At 36.9% G+C, this 20,574-nt stretch overlaps 1 protein-coding gene and 1 pseudogene across 1 annotated transcript in view; both read left to right on the top strand.

Annotated features, from left to right (window-relative positions):
- NCOA6 (nuclear receptor coactivator 6) overlaps positions 1-20,574 on the top strand; it is a 44,548-nt gene that overhangs the window by 2,127 nt on the left and 21,847 nt on the right. The window contains exons 2-8 of the mRNA XM_014053158.2: positions 7,901-8,031; positions 9,786-9,921; positions 10,304-10,586; positions 11,930-12,085; positions 13,331-13,453; positions 14,488-14,616; positions 15,746-16,600. Coding sequence (XP_013908633.2) covers positions 10,352-10,586; positions 11,930-12,085; positions 13,331-13,453; positions 14,488-14,616; positions 15,746-16,600 — 1,498 coding nt within the window. The 5' untranslated portion in view covers positions 7,901-8,031; positions 9,786-9,921; positions 10,304-10,351. The remainder of the gene's footprint in view (positions 1-7,900; positions 8,032-9,785; positions 9,922-10,303; positions 10,587-11,929; positions 12,086-13,330; positions 13,454-14,487; positions 14,617-15,745; positions 16,601-20,574) is intronic.
- On the top strand, positions 17,976-19,854 carry LOC106538612 (START domain-containing protein 10 pseudogene; annotated as a pseudogene).

Below are 20,574 nucleotides of genomic sequence, written 5' to 3'. Positions count from 1 at the left end.
TATATTAAATCTAAATAATATGTTAAATAATAACGCCAAGTGTAATTGCTGCTGAAGAGGAAGGTGCGAATACAATCCATTAAATAATTTGAGCCGATAGAGTGATTTAAAATGTCCTTGAAAGCATTCAAAAGAAATGTTTTCCAAAGCTTCTTGGTGTAAATGAAACACTTTTCTACAAAACATTAAACATATCTCTTTGAAGACTGTATCTGGCTGAGACCACATGCATGCAAAGAGATCCCAGCAGAACTGTTGTTTGTTCATGAACACAACTTGGAACAACTTTTGAAATAATACTGCAAGTCTTGCAAAGGATGAGATAATTGAATGCTAAAAAGAGAACGCTTTGTTCACCTTGTTCAAATGTTTTGCACAATCGTATGTTTGAGTATCTAAGCTCACTGAAAAAGAAATAGTATCAATAAATGTGTTGCCCTCTACAGAGTTTTTGTATAAATCACTATATATAATCTAAATATTGACTAGTTTCCCTCAGAATTCCATCTATTAGAGAACTTTTGTTTCACCTAATTATGGTGAGAATGTTTTGAATAATAGATTTTATATTTTTAAAGGTAGTTCAGTCAATGCATGCTTTTTTCATCTCAAAAATTAGAGGTATGATCTAAAAGTTTCATGCTTATAGAAATTTCACTTGATGGAGGGCTCTTTACTTAGCAGCTGCTTGAGTAAAAGGGCAAGAAAAGCAGATTTAATAAACCTTGACTCCTATATCATTCTAGAATTTCTTCCGAAATATCTAGTACGCGAGAATAAAATTACCTTCTCCAACCTTAACTTTTTACATAAACAAGAGTCCGCAATTCTTCCGTTCTTTTTTTTCGCCTGCCCTCCCTCATTTATGTATTATCTTCATTTCCCCCCCTTACTCCAGACTTCCTTGAGTTGGCTGCTATCTCAAGAATTTTTTGTTCATTTCTCTTCATACATCCAAAGGCTGCCTAGCTTTGCACAATTACCCATAATCAGAAGATCATACAGTATAGAAGAAAGCCCACCAGTAGAATAGAATAGTTAGTCTGTGTGCTAGTCTATACACGTTAAGCCTGCTAGTCTATGGTGGCAAAAAATCTAAGTCTGGTAGCACCTGTCTTCTGAGACAGATTGCAAATGCCTATCAAACAACAATTGTAATGTATTAAAAACCCATTGTGTTTGTTTAGGCTTATGAATGTGAGTTCAACAATTTCTTACTCAAAGTTGGTATTAAAGTCCTGCTTTTCCAAAATAGTCAATTTTAAGTCTGTGATGTATCTTGACAGGTTGAAGTGTTCTGATATTAATTTGTTTTGAGTCCTGATGTCAATTTGTATTCATTAATCATTTTGCAAGAAGTTTATTCCACTTGTTTTTTTTATAGAACCCAGAAGGGCATTGTTGGCAGATTAGGGGTGCCTTTACACCCTCTTCCTCCAATCTTGTGAGTACTTGTTGGACCCTGTGATAGTGCTGTTTTGTAGATGTGGAGGCAAAGTAGTCATCAGTTTTTGTTGCAGGGTTTGATTCCCAGGCTGCTATCATTTTCTGTTCTTTCTTGTTGCTTGTGGAGAATATACTTCAAGTTGCGTGGTTGTTTGTAGCCAGATATGAACCTGAAAAACTACAGTGCCATTTCTGTTATGGGCTGTAGCTTATTAATATCTTGAGCGATTTGAGCTCTTTGTGGCAACCAGTGGTGCTCTGTTTCTGTGATCTGGTTTTTAATGTATTCTTCCTGGGAATTGATCCGGCACTACTGGTTTGTCTATTGATCTCACTGAGTGGTAGTTATCTCCTGAATGTCTGGTTTAACTTTATGCATTTGATGAAATGAACTGTTATGCCTTTTAAGAAAATGTATTAGCTGGAAAAGGTAATGTCAAACTCCTGATTTTTTTTCCAAATTGAAAAGGCTAGATTAGAATAGTACTCTTTCCAACTAACATATTTTCTTCAAAAATTTTCCAAACAAATTTTTTTATCATTTAAAAAAAAACAAGCAAAACAATGTTTTATTTCCATTGTACATGTCTCTTATCACATTCAACAACTAATTGTGATCCTATGTAGAGTTGAAGGCCCAAGCTATGGTAACTCATGCCCTTATCTCAGTTTAAGTCTCTACAATGTGCTTTATATGGGTATGCCTTTGAAGACTAAGGTACGTGGAAATTATAGTTACCACAGTATGCAACTATTCATGCTTGGCAGATAAAAGTCACATAACACCCATATTGCAATCTTTGTCTTCTTCTCAACAGGTTTCTGGGTACAATTCAGAGTGCTATTTTTGACATTTAAAGGGCCCTCATGAGTTAGTTTCCATGGTCTGTTCCTCCAGGGACAAACAGACCATTGCATTTATTATTTCCAATTGAGTACATTTGTTGCTCCCCATATAAAAGAGAAACAAATTGTGAAGTGTTTTTCTCTGGGGGTTACCACTTTAAGGAATAATTTTCCCCAAGTGGTCCAGTTGTCATCGATCCTTACAGCATAACTATTAAGACAGAACTTTTTCTTGGGGTTTTAAAAAAATGATGTCATATTGATATGATTCACTATTTGGCACTTATGATAATTATTTACTACTTTCACTGTTTTTATTTTGTGCTTTATTGTTTTTTGGTACCTTTTGTTGTCTATGTAATACAGTGAGTTGCTTCAACACTGGCAGTATACAAATTCAATAAATAATTTTCAGTGGTTCGATGAAACCAAAATTCTTGTCTGGACACCTTCTGCCTTAATATAAAGTCACATTCTAAATTTTTGCTCATATAGACCTCGTGTATCTTTTCTATCAGGTTTTTACCAACGTCCTCATGGGAATTTTTAATAAACTAAACTCCACTTAATTTTTCATTCAATCTTGCTACCTGCCCTTCACATAAAGAGATTTTAAGGGCATTCTTCTAATCAAGCAGAGATGTGATCTTCACACAGATTAAACAAGTCACATAGCAAATATATAAGCATGTCACATTTATATACCGTATTTTCACGACTATAAGCCGCACTGAAAATCCTAAAATTTGATCCAAAACCGGCAGTGCGGCTTATAACCCGGTGCGCTTTATATGTGGAAAAAGATCTCCCAGCTGCTTTCGGGGCTTCCTGGAGCGCCAAGAACCTTCGCGCTGTTCTCCGCTCCTCACGACTGCAATAGATGTCCAGAAGCGGCAGGGGCTATCGAGCTGGAAATCGAATCCCCATTAGCCCCAAAAGCCGCTTCTGGACATCTATTGCAGTCGTGAGGAGCGGAGAACAGCGCGAAGGTTCTTGGCGCTCCAGGAAGCTACAAAAGCAGCTGGGGGAGGCGCACGGCTTGGTTTCTCCTCCCTGGACGTCGCGTCGCAGCAGCAGCCCCAAGCGCACCGAACTCTGTGTTTTTCGCATCGGGGCATGCTCTTGCAGCACACCCCGATGCGAAAAACACTGAGATCGGTGAGTTTGGGGCTGCTGCTGTGACGTCCAGGGAGGAGAAACCAAGCCGTGCGCCTCTCCCAACTGCTTTCGTAGCTTCCTGGAGTGCCAAGAACCTTCGCGCTGTTCTCCGCTCCTCCTCGCGACTGCAACAGATGTCCAGAAGCGTCGGGAAACGTGCGGCTTATAACCCGGTGCGCTTTATATGTGGAAAAAGTTTGAAAAATTAACGTTAATTGATACTGCGGCTTTTAATCCGGTGCGGCTTTTGGTCGTGAAAATACGGTACATGTGTGACCCTTTCTTTCTTTGGTGCTACCATTTTTAGCAATTATTTTAGTTTCTTTAATATATTATGATTCCTACATAACTCTCTAAGATACATTCCCTCACTTCAGTTTCATCTTCATTTCATCACATTTATTTATTTATAAATAATACCAATACATCAGAGATAATTGTTTAGCTCTCTTCACTAACAAACTAATTCTATCAAAATAATTGCATTTTCTCTGCCTCTTTTAATATTTACGGTTTCATTTTCTCTGGGGTTGCCATTTGCAACTATCTTTTTCAAGAACTGATCTTGGGAGAAAATGGATGTGGAAGAAAATAAAAGAAGTAAACAGTGAAAGTAAAACAATTGCAGGAAGAGAAAGTACAAATGGAAACTATGTTACAATGCCATGATTTACATGAATTTTTATACACATGTATTGCTGTGTTTTAAAAAGTATAAACATATCTCCAGTTTTCCAGATATAATTTGCCCCTTGGCATTGTTTGTTTCTCCCCTTTTTTGCATAATCTTTGCTGCTGAGGTTCCAGAGGATTTATCTTTTTTTTTTTTTCATTTGTGGCTCAATATTTGTGCATTTCTTGATCATCATCTTCAGAGTTTTAGGTTTTATTTTTTTTAATTGTATGTTTATTTTAGTGCATGTGATATAGTTTTATCTGTTTCCCATTTCAACATGTGGGAAATGCTGATTGAAGAAACCAGTTAACCTGTATCCTGTGAGACAGGAATTTTAATGCGGAGTACAGAACAAGAATTTGCTATATCAAGATATAGAATTTAAAATAAGCATAAGAGCGAATGAATTAATAATTAATCATTCATTCTGCTTCTTAATAGGTTAGAGCAAGATATTAGAATAACTAAGCATGCCAGGTGCCATTTTGAAAGGCGGTTTCAGACAGAAGTCCTTAAAAATCAGGACCTTTTGGAAGCAGCCCCCATTTTCTCATATCTCTCAGAAGGGTACAATTTTGCAGACTACAGCTACTTTCAAATTTTCATTCCTATAATATCTGGTACTTGATATTTAACAAATCATAAAACTAGGAAATAATAAAAACAATGGAGCAGTAAAAGAAGAAAAAAAAAAGCAATACTAGGGAAGAGAAGCAGTCCCTCAGGTAGCTGAGCTGTATGCCATGTAGGGTTTTATAGATAATGGTCAGCACCTTGAATTGTACCCAGAAATAAAACCGAACCAGTGCAACTTATGAAGCATGCCCAGCCACCGGATTCTGGATCATTTGAAACGTTGAGGGGATTTTCATGATAGTTAGCTAATTGTTAGTCATGCACAATTTTGTTTATTTGTGGATTTGGCATTAAAAAACTCTGAAATATTTATTTTTGGAGTATAAGATGCACCTCTTTCCCTCAAAAAAGAGGCTGAAAATCTGGGTGCATCTTATACACTGAATACAGCATTTTTCGCCTCCCGAAACCCCGCCCCTTCACCAAAATGGCCGTGCATAGCTTTTAGGAGGCTTTCAGAGAGCTCCTGGAGGTTCAATTTTTCTTCCCCCAACCCCCAGGAGCATTCTATGAGCTTCCTAAAGGCTATCCATGCCCTTTTTTGACAAAAAAATGGGCCTGTTTTCATGAAAAATGGGGCATTAGTTGCTCCTTTTTGGCCCAACCCCACCCCAGGAGCACTTTACAAGCCTCCTAAAGGCTATTCATGCTCCTTCTTTGAAAAAAAAAAATATGGGTCCATTTTCACGAAAAACGGGCCGTTTTTGGGAGGTTTGCAGAGTGCAAAAAAAAATTTTTTTAAAAAATTTGCCTCTTCAAAACCTTGGTGTGTCTTATACTCTGATGCGTCTTATACTCCAAAAAATATGTTACTTTGTTTAGCATTATAGCTTGAAATAGAGAAATTGTAGGGAATCATGATAGTTTTCTTCGGGTATCTGAAGGATTAACGTTAGCGGATAAACTTATTCAGTATTGTTTAGTAAAAGAACAAAAAAGAGTAAGCTTAAACTTACAGGGAAGCAGATTTCAACTAAACAGGAAGAACGTCCTATCCATTAAAAATGTTCAATAATGAAACAGATTGCCTCAGGTAGTGGTAGATATTTCTTCCAGTCGAAGCATTTAGGTGGAGGTTGGATGTCCGTTTGCGTGGAGGCTCTAATATTAGCTTTTTGATTTCCACAGTCTCTTTATATTACAGGTGGTCCTCATTTTGCGATTGCAATTGAGATTGGCAACTCAGTCATTATGCAAAGCAGTTGCTAAGTGAAAATCATATGAACATAATTGTGCTAATGATTTTAGTTCAACTTTCCTTGGTTTTAAAGTGTCAGAAGAACACAACTCCAAACAGCCGTGTGAGCCTAAATGGTGGGGAAGGTTTCTGGAACTCAACTCAAAAGAAAGCTGGGGTAAAAAGGCAAATCTTATCACCCTTATTCACACTCCCCTGCCATTTGGAATGCTCACCCAATGCTGAGATAATTAGCAAGAAGGGAATATTTGTATTTACATACATTGAAGAGGAAGGGATTTCAAGAGAGTAAGCAAGAACACAAGAGGGAATACTCAACAAAAGTAATGCACTAGTGCTTGCTGTGTGCCTAGCACCTGTGAACCACTTAGAAAGGCAGGGCAGCAGAAGACAGGGCGGTAAGGGAGATAGAGTACAGGTGACTAAAAGGACCAAGATGAGGGGAGTTGGATGGAGTGAGTTAAAGCGCAACCTGTGGTTGTAAATCTTGGTGGGCATTTTTGAGTTGGTGGTGTTTGGTTTCCATCTCCAATTTAAAAGTGCTTCTGGTATTTTTATTTCTGCTCTTGGAGCTAGTGGCACCCAGAAGGTATAATACTCGCTTAGATGACAACATTTTATAACTCATGAAAAGTTATAAAAAGTTACACTCCAAGAGAAACTTTTGTTTGAAAGCATAATATTGTAACACATATTGATCAATATTATTTTACAAATATATATATGAAGTTTTGAAAATCATTCTAAATAAAAAGAGTAGGTGAACCACTAGGTATTTCATTTATCTCAGAGTCTTTTTATTCAATTCCCTTTTCTAGTGACCATTATGTTGGTATAGTATCTATGTTGGAGGTCTTTGTTCCAATAATATTAAAATCTATTACATGTTCAGCAAATCAGCATTGCTAATAGCATAGAATCATTTTTGCTTTGTTACCAAGTATGTACTAAGACGTATAGCTTGTGGATGCATTAGTAATAGCAGTAATTTGCAGGCTTCTGAATGCTGTTTATCATTCATTCTTTGAAGGGGAGGGGATTATCTCATTATTCTCTTCTTAAAATACGTGGTACTTTGTATTATGTCAGGACATTGGTTTGATGCCTTATATTAAGGTAAGGGAATTTGAAGTTACAGAAAGATTTAAATACTTTCTCCTTTTCTATTGTTTTACCTAATTAGGGTTTGCCTTTAAAAAGCTTTAGGCATTTATTTGTTAGTATTATTTGTCAGAAATAATAGAAAGGAAATGGCTTGGAACATGAATTCATATTTCACAAGTTTTCTACAATTCTCTAGTCAGTCAACAATACTAATAGTCCTTGACCTACAACCATTGAATCAGTGACCATTCCAAGTTACGATGGTGCTGAACTCATGGTGATCACAACCAGTCCTAGAATCCCAGCACCCATCTGTTGTCTCTGTGCTTTGCACCATTTGTAACCTTCCTTGCCAATTTCACCAAATCTCAATGGGGAACTTGGCAGAGAAGATCACAACTCACTAGTGTAAATCACTCCTATCCACTCTCTCCCCCAGCCTTTCTGCCCTCACACTGTGCACCCTTACACACCTTCCTCATACCTTCATTCCATGCCTCTCATGCACCTTCTCTTGCACATGCTGTCCCTCCCTTGTACTCTTGGAATCCTCTGATTCCCTGTCCCACCCGGCAGCAGCCACTTACTTTCCTACAGGCCTGGGACTAGCAATTTGCCTCACCTAACAATCGTGGGATTCAGTCATGACAACACTTAGGACTGCTTTACCCCCGCATTGCTTAACAATGGAAATTCTAGTCTAAATTGCTGTTATAAGTCAAGGACTACCTGTAACTATAACAGCAGCCTAGAAATCATTTGGCTTACATTGGCTTTCATTTTTTTAAAAAAAAGGTTTATGGAAAATTAATTGTTTCCTTTTTTTGGTAATAAAGGTCTGTTCTTATACAAGAAGAATAACAAGATCTCATCCAGAATCTAATCCAGCTCTAAACTATGCTGAGTGGTTTTGTGGATAATGTGATGGCTACTCAATTTAAGATGATTGTGGATTTATGACTAACAGGTATCTAACCTCATGTAAAGAAAATTTGTTTATTTTATTTAAAAAATTTATATGGCTTTCCATATCCCAAACTTAACCTAGAAGGTTACAAGAGTTTTTAAAAAGCAACAATTTAACAAATATTAAAATTTAATAATATTAAACAATTAGCAAACCATTGATATTTTTACAATGTGAGATTTTATTGTCTTATATACCAATATTCTTCATTAATGAAGTTATTGCAATTATTCAAGAAGCTGACATGTTAATATATAATATTTGGACTGCTTAACTTTGTACAGTGCATTCATTAATTTCATTGGGACTTAAACTCCTAGTGTTTTGGAAATTACAATTTAGAAATGAAATTTGTGTATACCTAGCTCACCTAGAATAAGTACCATAAATGTGAGTGAAACTTGATCCTGAGCACTTTAGATAAGATTACATTTTAAAGTAGTCATTATTAAGGTCAAGGTGGGAGACCTGAACTGTCATTGGCCTAAAAAAGTGATGAAATGTAGGATTTTTCTTACACAATAGAACAGAGCTTTAAGTTTATAAAACTTAAAATGCATTAATTAAAGCTTCATGTAAAAGGGAAGTTTTTAAAATTAATAAAGCTTGGTCCCAAACCTCGGACTGAAATAGATTTTACCATCCTATCATATTAGAGAACTCTTATTATTTTATATAACATGCATACAAATGTCTAATATGTTTTGGGAAGAAATTTTTATTATTATTATTATTAAGCAATGTAAAGATAGAAACCCTTGTCAAACTCTAAATCATCCTGAAATATAACCCTAGGACTATACATTTATTCTGCCACCCCAAAAGTTATAGTGTGTAATCTACTTATAAAAAATATGTATAATGGGTTTAGATCATCTTCTTTGAATGGAAATTGGAAAATGTAGCTTTTATTATCAGGAAATGATTATGTTTAACTTTTTTTAAAAAAAACACCCTTTTGTTTCTACTAAATCTTTAATGAAAATAGAGCTCATAAAAGCATGCACCAAAATTATTTGAAAAGGTTTTTTTTTTTAAAAAAAAAAAACACCTTTCAAAGAATAGGAATAACCGCTGCTTTATTCATGTAAGTTACAAGTGGGGATCCTGTGTCTTCCTGACTTTGTTAAATTACAATCCAGTCCCCTTCAGTAGTAAGGCAAGCTGTGATGGATGCTGGAAATAATATCTAAAAAATCATAGATTACTTAATCCTATCCTAAATTGCTGGGATAATTAGTGATGCTGATATTGTCAACTTTATAAAATCCAGTGTCAATCATTAAAATTCCTTTGCCTGAAGCCATTCAAATTCAACAATGCACTGATGATGTTAGTTGGAAACAGCTATCTGCAAGCAAACAACCAAGCTCAGAGAGCACTTAGGACCTCATAGCTCAACCCTGAGCTATGTGTATTCTCTTCTGTTACCCATTCAACAATTCTCAGGTTTTGATTTTTAATCAAGAAATCTTTGCTGGTTTAATAATATTTTCCTCCTGGAATGCCATCCCTACCAAGAGAATTTTCTCTGAATTTGGAGATTCAAGGAATTGTCTACATATAGGATATCAATTAAATCTTAAAATTCAAATATAATTTAGGAACTGACACGTATGCTCCATCTAGAAACATGTATTTAATTCTATATTTGGTTTAACAATGAAATATTTTTTAAAATATGCATGTGTTATTTACTGGGAAATACATTGATTCAGAATTCAGAAGATAATTTTAATGGGATGCATTTATAGGTTTGCCCCGGGTAAAGAACAAAGAAGATTGGATTACCATAGTATGTTTAGCAAATCAGCAACCTATATGCGGCTATGGCTCAAATGTTATGGACCTCTTTAAGTTGTCATCAAACTTCAGACGCAAGATCTCCTGGTAGGCTATTTTTTTCTAATTAATATGTTTAGTATTATTATGAATAATATTCATCTCTGTGATTAATAAAAATACTTAGCTTCAATATTACAGAGGTGGGGTTTTTTGCAATCAAAAAACTGATGTTATGCACTGAAATTTAAAACATTTCTCAAGATCCTTTTTCTATGTACTCAGTGGTTTATATGCTACATAATGATTGGATACAGCTACTTTTGCAAATTCAGCATCAGCAAATTTGGAGAACTTTTTAATTCCAATATTTATAGATAAATAACATGAATAAAATAATTCCTTATAGTTAAACATGCAAAAACCAAATATTAACCAAAATAACATACATTTCTATATATGTTGAATAATATATTTCTTTTTTTCATAGATTCTCCTTAGTACCTGATAAATTTTCAGCGCATGATATTATATTACCATGGTTTGGGGTGACATACCCAATTTAAAAGATAATTACAGTTTATCGTGCTCCTCAGTCATGGAAGAATTGAAAGTGGATCTTGATTGTGTACAGAAAGAAGATGATATCAAATCTAACAGCCCTTCTGAGGATTCTACAATCTTTGTAGCTTTTAAGGGCAATATAGATGACGATGACTTCAAGCAGAAATTGGGAGTCATTTTGGATAATGTTTCTGGCCTTTTATTCATGGGTACTTCGTTAAAATTTCAATTTTTATATTGGCTTTTTATATGTAAAAACAATATGCATATTTAAAGTTCAAATTGGTCTAGAAAATTAGACTTCACTGCAATATTTTTTGGTAAAACAATACTATATAGTAGCTACTATTATCCATTAAAAATATACTGTGTGTTTACTAGCCTGTGTGTTTATGCTGTGATAAGCAAGTACACATTTTATTTGCTATGGGTGGCGTCGGTTATTTTTGAGATTTTTTCTTTTTTAGACCTGAAAACACATAATGCTTCATTAATTGATTTCTCTTATTTCATCCTCTGTCAGATGAAATAAGTTCTTGTAGCTGCTTCATTTTTAATTGCACTTTTACTTGAAACAAACAATATATGTTATATTTGAAGTTCACACAAAATCCATCTATATGTAGGATCTTTAGACTAACGACCATGTTAAGCAGTCAGTATTTCTGCTTCCTAAGAGATGCATTTCAGAAAGAAAACTCAAGCTATTAATTCTTGTTTTGGAGAAAACACTGTGTGGCACATTCAAAAATTATTTATAAAATGAAATTATAATTTTACATAAATGTACATCTTTGTTGATACCAGATCTTCTTTTTAGAAGTTAAATGTAGTAAATATATGTGATATATATCACAAGCAAGCTGCTAATTAAATGTAATACTGGGATAAATATCTTATGCCAATTAAATCCAAATCATGGAGTCAAGCTTCCATAATTTCCGTGCTTCAAATAGAGCAAGTTATTGTGACTGGTTCTACATACTTTTTTCTTTCTCATGATATGGGTAGGTTCTTATGAAGATAACAGCTGGCCTTAGTTGGAGAATTAACTACAGTAATTGTATGTTTAATTCAGTGGTGGAATTCAATTTTTTTTTACTACCGGTTCTGTGGGCATGGCTTGGTGGGAATGGCATGACTTGGGCGTGACGGAAGGATACTGTAAAATCTCCATTCCTTCCCCGCTCTAGGGGAAGGTTCCTGCAAAATCCCCATTTCCTCCCAAACAGCTGGGACTCAGAAGGCAGAGAATAGATGGGGGTGGGGCCAGTCAGAGGTGATATTTACCGGTTCTCCGAACTAATCAAAATTTCTGCTACCGGTTCTCCAGAACTGGTCAGAACCTGCTGAATACCACGTCTGATTTAGTTGAATGGTTTCTTTTATAAACAAGCGTGGAGTTGCTAAGAGTTTCTCAACGTCTTGCTAATTGTTTTTAGAAAAAAAATATTTGCTTTGGTAACAATGAATTAAAGCTTTCTAACTCCTAATCTCATGTATGTTGGGCTGCAAATCCTCTAATTTATTTTCTTTTTTATTCTGTAACAAGAATCTACCAAGTTAAAATTGAAGAAAGTGGAGCCCTGGAACAGTGTGCGTGTTACTTTTAATATTCCTCGTGAAGCAGCTGAGAGACTACGAATTCTAGCTCAGAATAACAACCAACAACTTCGTGACTTGGGAATTCTGTCTGTTCAAATTGAAGGTAATTCATTGTGGCTACCTAGTGGCTGGGTTTGAACCATTTAAAGTAATGCAGCTAATTTTATTCTTAATGCATTTTGATTAGCTTTTTAATAATTTAATTAAAACAATAGGACTAAATAATATTTGGGGATGAGCTACTCTCTTCAAGTTCATCCCCATATCTTTGTTAGCATAATTAATGTCAATGCTAGCTGTGAAACAGGACAGGGTAGCTACATGTCATTTTTGGGATAAATCACTTAATAGGTCCTGAGAACAGTAATAGGAAATGTAATGCTGTAATAATCTTGCTTTCTATGGCAGCTTTCACTCCTTATCCTATATATCCTTTCCCACCTCAATCATCATTTGATTACCATGTTTCTTTTGACCTCCAAAATATGGCTTGGGCCTTATTATCGGGGGAGGGCTTATTGTTTTGGAGTTACCAGGCGTCTGCTCTCTTGCGAGTGGGCTCCCGAAGAGCCGGGTACAGCCTCAGGGGTGGATGGCTGTGTTGCGCTGTTGCAGCAGTACAGCACAACAGCCATGAGGTGACCACGCTCACGACCAGCCACCCGGCAAAGGCACCAAGCCATGTGAGTGCCTGTTCTCCACCCCCCTGGCTCCCATGGCTTGGCACCTTCGGAATACCCCTAGGTCAGGGAATGGCACTCTGCACGGCTGGAGATGGGGGGGTGCATGAGTGCTTGTTCTGCTCCCCGTGCGGCTCCCAGCCTCACCATGCCCTAGCCCAGTTCTCCGTGCAGGGCCAGGGCACCACTGCCACTGTCATTCCAGCATGGCTTCTTCTCCGGCTTCCAAACTCTGGAGATCGGCTGGCGAGTCTTCCGGCAGTAGCTGCTCTGGGAGTGTGCTCTATGGTTGTGAACCAGCTGCTGGAAGACTCTCTGTCTACAATTTGCTCTGCTTGAATGATAAATGAATTATTGGGCAGACCCATTCATTACTGAAAGAAAGGAAAAATGATGTTTTCTCTTCAATTAGTTGAATGGAGAAGCATCTCTAGAAAGTTTGCCTATGCAGCAGAATATCTGCACAAAACATGGAATTACAGACCCAAAGTTTATTTCTCCAATGGGCTTTATTTTGGGGGGGGGAGGTGAATTGCAAGAAATCAAGCTACTTGTTTCATATTCATATTCGTTTAACCTATAAGACTTTTGAACTTCTAAAAAAAGCTGCTTTTTTAACTTCCTGCCACATGAAAGCCACATTTATATTCTCTGACTATTGCTCCTAGGTGAAGGTGCCATCAATTTAGCATTAACTCAAAACAAGAGTCAAGATTTAAGGATTAATGGGCCTGTTGGACAAGGCAACACAGTACGGATGGAGACAGGATTTCCTATGCCAGGAAGTCAAGGCAAGTTCAGTTTTTAAAATTTAGATAATCCAGGAAATTTTCAAATACCAAAACTTATTTTACAACTCCAGACTATTTCTGCTTGATATTCTCTTTCAAATTCAAATTGGAATCGGGGTCACATGGATTTGAGTAAGTCAGATTGGATGTGAATTGTAAAGTAGACATTTGATATAAATAAACTGATGCAAGTTTATTTCATGCAGTAAAAATAAAGCATAGCTTGATTACAGAAAAAATATAAGAAAGGAATAAAAAAATCTGGATTTTAGCTTCTATAAAAGAAATACAGGAAAAGATCCCTTCATAAAAAAAAAATATAAGAGACAGAGAGATGTTCTTGAAATGTTAAATCCTATAGGTCTTAAATTACATTAGGAAACATGGATCACTAGTAATTTTTAGGAACAGAAGCACATATTGTTGATAATGTATTTTGTAATTCTGTTTGTAATAAATAAAGAATATTCATAGATCATGACATAGGTGAAGATATTATTGCTGGTGAAAATGCATTTACTACATTGTAAATGAAAGACATATGGGCTTTTTCTTTCTTTGTTGATATTCATCACTTAAGTTGAAATATACTAAAAATAGGAACATCATACATTAATGGTAGAAAGTGGTATTTATGTTTGTGAGATACAGTATTTCTGGGTGTATGGTCTAACAAATACATATAATTGTGGAACTGTTTGATTGTTCTTTTTCTATTTTTTTTACTTAAATCAGATATGTCCAACCCATGGATTGCATGTGGTCTTGGGCAGCCAGTAATACAACCAAACAAGATTAACTTTACTATGATGTGATTTATATATATTAACTATATTATATATTTTATATGTGGGCCAAATCAATTCCTCTTCACTTGTGTGGCCCAGGCAAGGTTGGACACCCATATTTAGATCCAATAAGAAATGACTCTAAACGATACTTCAGTATCTAAACATTTGAGTGCTGAGTTTTAAGATGTTTATAATTTGATATTTTAATATGATATACAATAAAAAATGTGCTCACATTTCTAGGTTTAATTCGAATAAATAATCCTGGATCTGTGATGATGCAACAGAGTGGGACTGTAACATCTTCTGTGATGACAAATACAGCTAGCACAGAACTGCAGTCTAGAACAACTCATCCAGCAGCTCAGTCAGGTAATTAATTAACCCCTGCAAATTCTAAATGCCACTGTTTTCCATGTTGGTTAATATCTCCATGGGAAAAAAATGTGTGTTTAATCATTTTCCTGTTTGTATTAATTTAGAACTATTTTGCATGTACAGAAAAGCAATTTTGCTTGAGCAATAGAGCTCCAACGAATTTTTCCAATTGTGTTATCCCATTACAATAACCTCATGCTATTCAGGCTATTACATGATACTCAGAAATGCCACGGTAGATGTTTTAGTAGGCTGGGTGGAAGAAAAGCTCATTTCCTGAGCAAAATTCCATTCTGAAACCAGGTTGCACTCTAAACTGATCATTCACTAAGTTAAAAAAAAGTACAGCAGTGGCAAATCCGTGATAAGAAGGCTCACAAACATTCTCTGCAAAAAAAGGGGTGGAACATCAGAGATGTAAAATCATGTATGCATGGAGAAAATAAACATTTCTTCCCATGTTAAAACATTGATCAGAGTTTAAAGAATGAATTGATTGGAATGGACAAAAGAAAGATTTCTACTATGGCATTCTTAGGATAGATTAATAGAAGATATGTCTATGAAGATCATTAATTTTTAGATTCAGTATTAACTTCTGTGTTGAGAGTGATATGTCTTCAACTATTAGTCGCAATGAGGTAAAAGTAAAAGAAATATGTCCCAGCTATTTGGAAACACCCCAGAGTATCTAATTGGCTATCGAGAGAAACAAAATTTGGACTAAAATTGATCTTGGTTTAAGCAGAGCTGTATTTATGTTCTTCCCAAATGCAGTGTTGTACATCTGTGTCATCCCTAAATTTACACAGCTAGAAATTATGGGTCCAAAATTTGAAAGAAACCAGGTTGAAGAAGATATTTCCTAAAGCTGCTATCTATTTTTATGAGTAGAGTGAGCATCTGCTTTTGAATTTTCAAATATTTGTATACATTTTATATCATTGCTAACCTCTGACCCCCTAAAATTTCAGCGAAAAATTACTGAAGAATGCTTCTGTAGAGGCAATTTATATAGAAGAAGATTGAATATGCTTGTTCCTCTGAGTAATCATATACATTTCTTCTGTTGCTACTTTTATGGAACTAGGTACCAACACATTTTCTTTCTTTTCCCCTGTAGATACAGCTAATCCACTTTTATCAAGCCTCACTATCCAGCAGCAGAATCATCCGTCTGGATCTATGGTGCCTCAGCTCCATTCTGTACAATCCGTTCCTGTTAATAGGCAAATAAATCCAGGTAACTTTCAGCAGATGCAAGTTCAGCAGCAGATTCAGCCACAGCAACAACTGCATCCACGCCCTCCCCCTCCTCAACAGCAGCAGCAGCAGCAGCAACAACAACAACAGGGCATTCGACCTTCATTTACAACCCTAGCTCAAGTTCCAGTTCCTCCTCCTGGTTGGAACCAAGTACCCTCTGGAACATCTCAACTTCCTCCATCCCAAGGAACAATGAGTGCATTGACAGTTAACCAGGCTTGGAAAAAGACCCCTTTGCCTGGGCAAATGCAGCAGCAAATCCAAACCAGACCCTCATTAGCAACAGTACAAACACCCTCTCACCCTCCACCCCCATATCCCTTTGGAAGCCAACAAGCTTCTCAAGCACATACAAACTTTTCTCAGATGAGCAACTCTGCCCAATTTACTGCTCCTCAAATGAAGAGTCTTCAGGGAGGACCCTCACGGGTTCCTACTCCACTACAACAGTCCCACCTGTCCAGCAAGTCTCCTGCATCCTCTCCATCATCTTTTCAGCAGGGTTCTCCTGCCTCTTCACCAACAGTTAATCAAGCACAGCAGCAGATGGGACCAAGGCTCCCCCAAGCTAATACTCTCCCCCAGGGATTCCAACAGTCTGTAAATTCTCCTGGTCGTAACCCTATGGTACAGCAGGGAAATGTACCTTCTAATTTCATGGTGATGCAGCAGCAAAACCAGGGTCCACAGGGTTTGCATCCTGGACTTGGTGGTAAGTTGTTCTATTTAGGAAAAATGCTTGTTTATTTTTATAGTAAATTGATACGTTGTAACTTCATTTGAATTTACTTCTATCATAAGGCATTATATATATGAATAAAATACCAGAGGTATACCTGTGGAAGTTGTATTGCATCTCCACAACAGATAGATGATGGATTTAAAATGATCTTTACCTCAAAGGAAAATTTCGTAAATTGTGGTTGAACTGCGCAGATGTTTAGTCTGGTGCTAAACATAAGGGTACTTTTGTTTTTAAACATGGTTTTATCGCGTGTTGTGAACCACCTAGAGTCATTATATGAATTCTGTAAAGAAACCCCTGAATATTATGTAATGTCTAATTTCCAGAGTTGCCAACTCCAGGTTAAAGCAGTCCTGGACATTTTTCTCTCTGTCAACTAATGTGCATGTGTGGGATACAATCCCACCTATCCAGTGTTAGGCTAGTGTGCAAAAATTAAGAATGCTTTCAGAAATAGAAATGTTAATAGTTTATCAATTAACAAAATGGAAGATAAATGAAAAGAAATCCTAATCAAATTAATATTTGGTGTAACCACTCTTTGCTTTCAAAACAGCATCAATTCTTACACTTGCACAAACTCAGGGATTTTGTACGATTAGAGGCAGGTAGTATGATTAACCAATTATATCAAGCAGGTGCTAATGATCATGAATTTCATACATAGGTTGCAATATATAGGTTCAATAACTGAAACAGAAACGGCTGTGTAGGAAGCTTAAAACTGGGTTAGGAACAACCAAACTCTGCTACTAAGATGAAGTTGTGGAAGACAGTTTCATATCGCAGCTCATAAACCATGGCAAAACAGCACATGGCTCAGACACAAGGTAGTTATATTGCAGCAGCAAGGTCTCTCCTAGGCAAAGACTTCAAAGTAGACCGGAGTTTCAAGATGTGCTTTTCAAGCTCTTTTGAAATAGCATAAAGAAACAAGCAATGTTGAGGACCATAGGTGCAGTACTCAGCCAAAGAAACTTAATGCAGCAGGTTAAAGACACATCATGCTTACTTCTCTTTGACATCAGAAGATATCCTACAGTGCCATCAGCACAGAGATGGCAGAACTCAGTGTGATCCAGGTACCCCTAACTACTGTCCAGAGAAGTTTGGCCAGAAGTGGTCTTCATGGAAGAATTGCAGTCAAAAAACCATGTGATGTGGAAACAAGGTTAAGCAACTCAACTATGCATGAAAACATAGGAACTGGCATGCAGAAAAATAGCAGCAGGTGCTCTGCACTGATGAGTCAAAATTTGAAATATTTGCCTGTAGCAAGGGGAAATTTGTTCACCGAAGACCTGGAAAGTAGCCTTTCACCCTGGCCAGGTTGGGAGCCTCGCAGTCGTTCTGGGTGGCCAGGGAAGCTTGGGCATATGCACCACCTACTGTCTGCCCACCCACCTGGGTGCACCTGAGCTTCTACAGCTGCAGCTTTTGAGACGGGACATCCACATGGAGCCTGTCAGGCTTCCCAATGAAGCTGCCTTCCAAACCTTCCAGGCAGAGTGTGAGACGGAGCTGTGCCAGCTGAGCTGCCACAACTGGGATGGCATTGCCGTTTGGGGGCAGCTGCCTCCCCAGGGAGACTTCATTATGCACCGCATTAAGGGCTATGTGAACATGCCAGGTGTATCAGCTGAGACTGTATTTGATGTCCCCCATGACACCAAATACAGGAAGAAGTGGGACTTGAATGTTACAGAAACCTATGAGATCACCCGCTTCTCTGACAACAGTGATGTGGGATACTATTCCTGGAAGTGCCCCAAACCTTTAAAGAACAGAGACGTGGTCACCTTGAGGTCCTGGCGAGTCTTGGATAAGTTATATGCAATCCTCAAATTCTCTTGTCAAGCACCAGAAATACCCTCCCCACAAGGACGTTTAGGTGGATACCTGGTGCAACCAACTGGATCTAGCAGCTGCTGCTTGACTTAGTTGGCCCAGGTAGACCCAAAAGGATCCCTGCCTAAGTGGGTTGTGAATAAAGCTTTTCAGTACCTGGTGCCAAACCTTATGAAGAAAATGTACAAAGCTTGTCTGAAGTTTCCTTCCTGGAAGCAGTAACACAACGCAGGCAAAAAACCTTGGTTGAATCACAAGTAGAGTCTTCTTCCCATAAGGCCCCTGTCTGAACTGTCTCTCCAACATGCCTCCTCACTGGAGAACATTGATGAAAGAAGTTTAATGGAAGCCAAGGAAGAGAAGGGAGACATCAGCTGTTCAGAGAATTGATGCCAATTTGAGTTTTGCTCACTTTTGAGACCAGCACTCAGTGGCCAGATGGCTTACCCAGTTGGTTTTACAATAAAGAACTGAAGAGTGGTAGAATAATGAGTGTCTGCAGACCACAGTGAAGCATGGTGGGAGTTCCTTGCAAGTTTGGGACTGCATTTCTGCAAATGGAGTTAGAGATTTGGTCAAGATTAACATTGTCCTCAATGCTGAGAAATACAGGAAGATTCTTATCTATCATGCCATATCATCAGGAAGGTGTGTGATTGGCTCCAAATTTATTCTGCAGCAAGTCAATGGCCCAAACATACAGCCAATGTCATTAAGAACTATATCATAAAGAAGAACATCCCTGGAAGGGATGGTTTGGCCTTCATAGAGCCCTGATCTCAACATTGAGTCTATTTGGTATTTCATGAAGCGACAGAAGGATTTGAGGCAGCCTACCTCCACAGAAGATCTGTGGTTAGTTCTCCAAAATGTTTGGAACATTCTCCAAACATTTCAGTTCTCCAAAATGAAAGAACATTTTCTTCATTTTGAAGAAAGTTTTTCCTTCAAAAACTGCAAATGTACCTAGAATAATTGTTGTTGTTTTTAAGGAAAAGTGGTCATACCAAATATTGCTTTGATTTGGATTTCACTTCTGTCCATTTACTTTCCATTTTGTTAATTGATAAAAATAAACTATAATACTTCTATTTCTGAAAGCAACCTTAATTTACAGCATTGTTGCACAACTGCCTAAAACTTTTGCACAGGTGTGTGTGAGGGTGTGTATGTCTGTCTGTACACACTATGCATACTAATCAGAAGATGTGCCAAAAAGATGCAGGACTAGGACAAAAATTATATTAATCATGTAAATTAATATTGATTGAATTAATAAATACTTAAAATAAAATTAATATCCTATAAAACAACAATCTGTTGTGTAATTAATGGAATACACAAACACACACACGCATCCAATTTGTCTCTCATTTGCATTTCAGAATGGATTTTATGTGCATTTTTAGAGCCCTTTATTTTTTAAGAGAAAAGAGCATCTGTTTTGTGAATGTGGGTCTTTGCTACTTTAAAGTAACTTATTTTTTTGGGGGGGGGGATTAGTCTTCCTTAACTTACTTCTTGATTGTATGCCATCAAGTTGGTGTCAACTTTACAGGCCTCGTAGCTAGATTTTTTTTCATAGCCATCTGTTGTATATATTCCACAGCTTGACGTGATTGACACAAAAGCTTTTCTGTAATTAATGAAGCATATACTGACTTCTTTTTTATATGCTTTGGCTTTTTCAGTTATCCAGTGTGCATTAGTAATAGCATCAGATGTTCCCTGGGTTTTTTTTAAGGCCAGCTTGACCATCTGACATCTCCTTTTCCATTTAAGGCTTTGATCTGTTTTTGATTATTTTAGGCATTTTGCTGGCATGTGAAATTTGGAATTTTGTATGATGATTTACATATTGTTAAGTCTCCTCATTTTTTGGGAATTGGAATGTAGTTTGAATTCTTTCAATCTGTTGAACACTGTATGCTGACATAATTTAATTAGACTGATTGTTTCATCAGTTCCTGTCACCTTCCAACCAGAGGGCTGGTTTAATTATCTTCTAGTATTAGAAGTTGTTGTAAGTAGGAAATTTCTTTTACATGTGAGATTTGAATCCCCTTCTGTGTTCAGAGATCTTTTAGAATAAT

This window comes from Thamnophis sirtalis, unplaced genomic scaffold (assembly GCF_051295495.1).
Source record: "Thamnophis sirtalis isolate CommonGarterSnake01/CBP01778 unplaced genomic scaffold, rThaSir2_p1.2 scaffold_7, whole genome shotgun sequence".
Taxonomy (NCBI): Eukaryota; Metazoa; Chordata; class Lepidosauria; order Squamata; family Natricidae; genus Thamnophis; species Thamnophis sirtalis.
The sequence above is the reverse complement of the archived record's forward strand: the minus strand, read 5'-3'. Positions and strand labels throughout refer to the sequence as shown.